At 42.4% G+C, this 7,325-nt stretch overlaps 1 protein-coding gene across 1 annotated transcript; it reads right to left on the reverse strand.

The window, feature by feature from the left end:
* Positions 1-705: 705 nt before the first annotated feature.
* Positions 706-5,004, reverse strand: T265_10866 (hypothetical protein; the record flags this gene model as incomplete). Its single annotated transcript, XM_009177359.1, has 3 exons — positions 706-918; positions 4,374-4,619; positions 4,978-5,004. 3 exons carry the CDS (start codon positions 5,002-5,004, stop codon positions 706-708), a joined length of 486 nt encoding a protein of 161 aa, XP_009175623.1.
* Between the last annotated feature and the right edge of the window lie 2,321 nt (positions 5,005-7,325).

Below are 7,325 nucleotides of genomic sequence, written 5' to 3' on the forward strand. Positions count from 1 at the left end.
CACCCGAGCTACCTACATTCCACAACATTGCTAGTCGTCCAAACTGCCTACGAGACGTTTACAGCCCTTACAATTTTAGTTCACCAACCATCCCCGATTCATCGAAAATATCACGTAAAACCAATGACCAAAAAAGTAATAAGCAGATTCGGCAGAAACAGATGCTCCTCAGAATCGAATCACAAAATTATTGTCCATCGTTTAAGAAAAGTTCCCTGGTTCTACTGTTATTTCCAACGGGTACCTGGTATCCGCCCATTTTACGCAAGCTTCTGCAAAGAAAATTGGGAATGTTCAAATGAGGAAATTTCATCAGCACATTTTGCCGCCTGTGACTAACTCGTGGTATTAGAAAGGTTTGTCAAGAACTCAGAGGGGTTTATTTCAAAACTTATCCGTCGGTTATAAGCATATTCCAGTCGGTTATTCAAAAAATCGGTAGTTTACCGAAAAATTTGTAGTCACAGTTTGTTTTCCTGAAATTAAGTTAAGTATTCGAGAAATACACTCATTTGCAAACCAATCTGGTTTTCACGAGAGACTCAACCAAATCTCTCGTTTATGATATTCTACAACTGCACACAGGCCACCTCATGATTCAGTTCGCACGATATTCGAGATATCGCAGTATATTTTCACAAAGGAAGCTACTCACAAACGAGAGATTCAGTTGATTTGCAAATGAGTGTATTTCTCGAAAAAAAGTCACTTCGGGTTCAAGTAGGACATGAGGTTGACGGAAACTTGGGGACTGAGCCTACCTGATGATGATGAAGAAGGGCGAAACCAGTCATGGGCTGTCGAAGAGTTTTCAGCAACCTCGTGAGTAGTTTCTTTTGAGTCAGTTTTGTTGTCATGAGTTTCCATGTCAGGCTGACTGACGTTGAGTGACAGCATGTTCTCGTCGTGTGAAACGGCCTACACACAAAACAAGTCGTGACATCCCCAACCTGATTCCATTCACGTCTGGGTCAAGCAAGTTTCGGTCGTGGTGACAGCCTACATATCTTAAAACTGCGCTGTGTTGAAAACAGCAACTGTTTCCCTTGTAGGTTCTATAATTAGAAGCTCTGTCCTGCCGCAGATTTTCACCAAAAGGTCCGCGCAAGTCCACGCTAAAACGAAGCAAATGTCTGCCCGACACCGGTCAAACTGATGGTATTCACTAAACGCAAATCCCTGTGAAACTCTTAGGTACAAAGTATGATAATAGCTCAATGACATTCAAACTTGTTTTAAAGTTCAAATTACCTTTTAGAAATGAACATGGGAAGTTCACCATTCGAAACCCACATGCCTGAAAGCCTGCGCTTTCAAATTGCATCATGTCCGACTACTCGTTTCCACTTAGTTTAATTTGTGTCATCACGAATAAAAGTGTGAGAATTTTTATTATTCTGAGATTTGTAGTTGGGGTTTGAATGCATGGGTCACATACCTGTCATATATTGCAAATTGAGGGCTGTAAACACGATGCTCTGTGGAGATGTGGAAGATATTCAGAATGTCAGGTCTTTGCATGGGTTACTTAATCTGCAGCGAGTTTGGTCACGAAATCTGGATAGCCAGTCTCATTAGAAAACGAAAGTTCGTGGATACATCTTGCATTCTGGGGCATCTGTTGAATGCCTTACTACGACATGACCTTGAGAGGAAGTTACATTTGGACATAACTGCACGAATCCGCATAACGTGGTGGAAGGAACAAGGTCTTCAACGAAGTAAAGCAGTAAATTAGGCATCCAGTTAACTTTTCGAATCTTAATAGAATGTTCTGACACCATGATTGTTTGTCTGGCAAAAATTTGAAAGTGACTTATATGTTCAAAGCTCGCGAAAAGTTTGCATATGTATTTTTAAAACGAGAATTTGCACGAAGGGTGGGTAGAGTCTTCGCTAAAATAGCCGCCGCCACGAGAATCTGTTGACACGAAGGGTAGAGTCTTCGCTAAAATAGCCGCCGCCTTCATCTTGTTTGGATCTGAGCAGGTCCTGGCGAGTAATGATGTTTGTGACGACAAACTGCGTTACGTAAAACTACTTCTGTCTCCATCTTGTAGCCTTAAATAATACACTGGAAATGAAAACGGAAGCCTTCAAATTTTATCAGGTACCATACCACCCACGTAAATCGACTGCTATGCGTAGATTCTCCCACAAATGATATAGATGTGTATTAAGTACTCTAACCCGACTTTGTTCAAAGGAAACTAAGAATCGACGGATGGATTGTTTTTTTTTGCGAACCGGTCTACATGGTTCGACCGAAGTTTGCCGAATTCGGTTTGTTAAGACGTAACATACTATGGCACCTCTGCAGAGCAATACATTCCTAGGGGATAAATAGGAGGCACTGAGTTACTGCGTTCTGAAATCAGACTGAATATGGTCAGTTGCCCCCGAATGATACCGTGTTGCGAAGTACTGCATGATGCGTCACAGGCAGGAGACAGCGAACCAACGTCGAGCTCTATATTTCAGTTTTCCAATTGTTGAATGCGCAGTGTTCGTGAAACGCATCTCTGGAGAGAAACAGTGTCAAGAGTATTCGACACAGAAGGGTGTTGTGTTCCGATGTACTTTACGAGTTTTGTTCCAAAATGTTCTGAACAGGAAAAAATACGCAGCTTAAGATGCAGCTTCTTCCATTTAGAAGATTTCTGACCTAACCAAGTAATTTTTCCGGTCCCTTTGTCAGCGCGCATCATCTTAGGCATCTCTTATCCAAATACGTTCAATGCGAAAAATGTAGTGTCGTTAGAGCTCAGCAAACATATTTTTCAGCGGGTAGCAATGTATTCGAGCTACCAAAATTTCGACAAACTGTCGAACTGACAACCTTAGTGACTGCGGTACTTTTGTGCCGGTGGTTAATTCTTCCTTCGAGGACGTGTCCTTATGGGTATAACTCAGTTCCAATGGAGAGTGACTTCCACTCAGAACTGAGCTGTCTTACTGGTTGGGATGTTTACGGACATCGGTTGAAGCATAAGTTGATACCATTCAAATAGCGACAGGTAACCAGTCAGTCGGGGAAATTCCCATTATTATAAGGAAGTCATGTCCCTTTCACAAATAAGCAATTTATAAAATTAAGGAGAGAGATCTTTCACGCAGATTCGCCAGCCAAAACACGTTAGCCAAAAGCAACAAACATAGCGTATGAGTTGTATTCACAGTCGAGTGAAGTTTATGTATTCCATTAAACAAGTGCGAGAGCGCAATAACAGCGATTGAAACGACAATGGCAGCGCAAAGCGTGCACTTGTACCCTTTTGGGTGATGTGCCAATGGAAGGAGCAAAGAACTCTTTAAAGTGCCCCATATGATATTTCCATACGAAACAACCGTTCATGTTCGAACTACAAAACGTGTAAAACTAAGATGTGGGCAAGTAATAGGGCAAAAGAAAACCTGGATGAGTGCTCCTAAGCAAAGTTGTTCGAGTAGACCATACTAGCTTTTAGGAGAATCCCTCAAGAAGAAGAAATTTTCTGTCGGTCCAGTGAGTTTTCTTCATAGGACGTCGAATAATACAAAAGACTGTCTGAAGGAATAAGTTAACCTGAAAACGGTTACGGCTCTCTTCTCCTAGAGCCATCACCTGGAACATCAGGATCAACGGTTCTGATGAGGGTGGTCGCTACCACAAAGCCCCTGACCCACTCTGGCCCTACGCCGTCCTCATCAATTCACCAATTTATGAATTGGATACGCACTGCTGATGAGCTCTAATAAGAGCGAAACCCGAGTCCAGTGCTTCCCTTTGGTGTGGACTCACCGGAGTAATTACGCCAGAACAGAACAGGCCGTTCAAACGAGAGTGCTGTGGCTAGGAACAAATTTATGAATCATAGTGAGTTTTCTATTTGTCACCCAACAGCGGACTGATATTACAAAAAATGGAGCATGTGTCTTAGTTTCATTAGAAGCAGTTGACTGTATTTATTACTTGCCGAAGCCAACACAACCAGCCAGTTGACCACTTTACCACCATAGGCGTTTTGGTGCTTTTGTAGTGAGACACCTCCTTTAAACAACGCCGGCATAATCTATTGGTCTCACTGGTTAAGGTGTCCATTCAGCGTGGCTCAGATGGCCTCGATCTTGCTCCGATTAGGTTAAGAAACCGTCAATGGTTACATACATCATTTCGGACACCAGAATGACAGTAGTGTTTTTGTATCCAACCGAAAGACGGAACCCAGATTATTTTCATAAAGGAAACTACTCACAAGGTTGCTAAAAACTCTTCGACAGCCTACGACCGGTTTCGACCTTCCAATTCGGGCTCATCAGGTAGGCTCAGTCCCCGAGTTTCTGTCAACCTTATGTTCTATTTGAACCCGAATTGCACTGTTTTCGAGAACTACACTAATTTGCAAATCAGTTTGGTTTTCATGAGAGACTAAACTGAATCTCTCGTTTATAGGTTGACGAAAACTCGGGGACTGCTCGTCGCTGATGAGCTTCAAAGAAGGGTGAAACCGGTCGTGGGCTGTCGAACAGTTTCCAGCAACCTTTTGAGTAGTTTCCTTTATGAAAATATACTGCGATATCTCGAATATTGTGCCAACTAAATCATGAGGCAGCCTGTGTGCAACACATTCAGTTGTGGACTATCATAAACGAGAGATTCAGTTGAGTCGGTCGTGAAAACCAAGTTGATTTGCAAATGAGTGTATTTCTCGAAAAATCAGATTAGGTTGAGTAAATGCGACATCAACCAAATCACAACTCTATTAAGCGCACACGAGGTCATCCGGAATGTCAAGTGTCGCAAAATCAACTGGAAAATTTTCTTTGGGATCAAGGACTTGCTATCCACGGTCGTGGATAGAACTGAAGCAAAAGGATGGTGTATGGGCGGGAGACAAGTTCATTCGGAAAAAGCTTTTGGCATGGGTCATCTCTCACCCCTTGAAGGGCATGCTGCTTTACTGGGTGAACTCATATCTGTTTCGTTTGTCAATTTACCCTTCCAGACGGAAAATTCCTGGTCATTTTGAGGGGCTAAGTTAACATCAGTACAGAAGAAAAGGACAAAAAATTTTACCAGCCTCTTGTTCCTCTGTCTTTTTGGGTCGAGATCTGTAACAGTATGGGTACACTCAGCGTGGCTCAGACGGCCTCGATCTTGCTCCGATTAGGTTATGAAACCGTTAATGGTTACATACATCATTTCGGACACCAGAATGACAGTAGTGTTTTTGTATCCAGCCGAAAGACGGAACCCAGATTATTTTCATAAAGGAAACTACTCACAAGGTTGCTAAAAACTCTTCGACACAGCCTACGACCAGTTTCGACCTTCCAATTCGGGCTCATCAGGTAGGCTCAGTCCCCGAGTTTCTGTCAACCTTATGTTCTATTTGAACCCGAATTGCACTGTTTTCGAGAACTACACTAATTTGCAAATCAGTTTGGTTTTCACGAGAGACTCAACTGAATCTCTCGTTTATAGGTTGACGAAAACTCGGGGACTGCTCGTCGCTGATGAGCTTCAAAGAAGGGTGAAACCGGTCGTGGGCTGTCGAACAGTTTCCAGCAACCTTTTGAGTAGTTTCCTTTATGAAAATATACTGCGATATCTCGAATATTGTGCCAACTAAATCATGAGGCAGCCTGTGTGCAACACATTCAGTTGTGGACTATCATAAACGAGAGATTCAGTTGAGTCGGTCGTGAAAACCAAGTTGATTTGCAAATGAGTGTATTTCTCGAAAAATCAGATTAGGTTGAGTAAATGCGACATCAACCAAATCACAACTCTATTAAGCGCACACGAGGTCATCCGGAATGTCAAGTGTCGCAAAATCAACTGGAAAATTTTCTTTGGGATCAAGGACTTGCTATCCACGGTCGTGGATAGAACTGAAGCAAAAGGATGGTGTATGGGCGGGAGACAAGTTCATTCGGAAAAAGCTTTTGGCATGGGTCATCTCTCACCCCTTGAAGGGCATGCTGCTTTAATGGGTGAATTCCTATCTGTTTCGTTTGGCAATTTAGCCTTCGAGATGGAAAATTCCTGGTCATTTTGAGGGGCTAAGTTAACATCAGTACGGAAGAAAAGGACAAACAATTTTACCAGCCTCTTGTTCCTCTGTCTTTTTGGGTCGAGATCTGTAACAGTATGGGTATTGTATGTCTGATTTCACTCAATTCAGTACAGCGTAAAAGGCTATTGTTGGGTTTTTGACACTACTGACATGTTAATTACTGTAGCTTGTCACAGATGCCGGAGGTGAATCGAGCCTACTCAGTCCAACTGGAGTTGTCATTACAAACGGAAAAACTACTCCTAAGCGTTGGTGACCCATCCCCCCATTTCTGACCTAACAGCCAGCAGCCATCAATTTTCTTCTATTTTTCTGTTTATGTTTTTAGTGGCATGACCTCATCTGTGGCAAACGTGCTGATGATGTAGTGATGGACTTGAGGTATTGCATGCCTGGAGCAACTCTGCTGTATTTAATGAAGCTGGTGACAGGTTTGACGGGGTTATTGTACCAGGGGCGTCCAAAACTCCAGGAAGAAGTTACCTACACAGTAGCCATTAACTCCTGATAGTTTCTGTGCTACCTCTCCGGAGCGCTCACTTTGGAATATGCAGGTGTCAGCGTATCAAGCAATGTTATTTGAGCCACGAATTAAAAGCAATCTGAAGTAGAACTAGACTTCTAGCCTTTCATCCTAAAAGACTGAGGGAACCTTCTGTTTTCGTCAGTCTTATTGGCAGGTTTTTAGTAAATATGGCCTCTACCACTAGATTTACCGTACTCTAGTCCTTTTCCGGGGCTCATTGGAAAAGCCTATTACATTGTTTTTAGATTATTATAATGCAATTCCCAGTCCGGTGGAGTTTTATGTAATATCTTGATTGACTTTCAAGTAGACGAACATGTTTTCCAGTGTACCCACTTCATCCGGCTAATTGTTCTCTAACCTTCAGTGATCACTAATCACTCTCATGCAATTGTCCCAAAGTCCAATTATCGTTATTCTGTAATCGATTTTCTTCCATGCTTTCGTGTTCCTCCTGCCGCCACGAGAAATAATCTTGCGCTCCGTCAACCTTTTTAGAGTCTTTAATGAGGAATATTCCAAGGAACCTCTTTGAAACAAACAGAATCATTTAATCACTTGCCTGGTCGTGAAACTTTGCTTTGTATCAAAGTACTATACCTGCACGTCAGATCAGCGAATGACAGATGCTTTTATAAATCTGGGGCAGTGCGGTTTTATTCTTATTTTGTAGTGAAAGCTCTGTGGTTGAATTCTAAGCCTGATTTGGAATTCCATACACTTGCTCTCACCATAGGAGA

Source organism: Opisthorchis viverrini (genome assembly GCF_000715545.1).
Source record: "Opisthorchis viverrini unplaced genomic scaffold opera_v5_414, whole genome shotgun sequence".
Lineage (NCBI taxonomy): Eukaryota > Metazoa > Platyhelminthes > Trematoda > Opisthorchiida > Opisthorchiidae > Opisthorchis > Opisthorchis viverrini.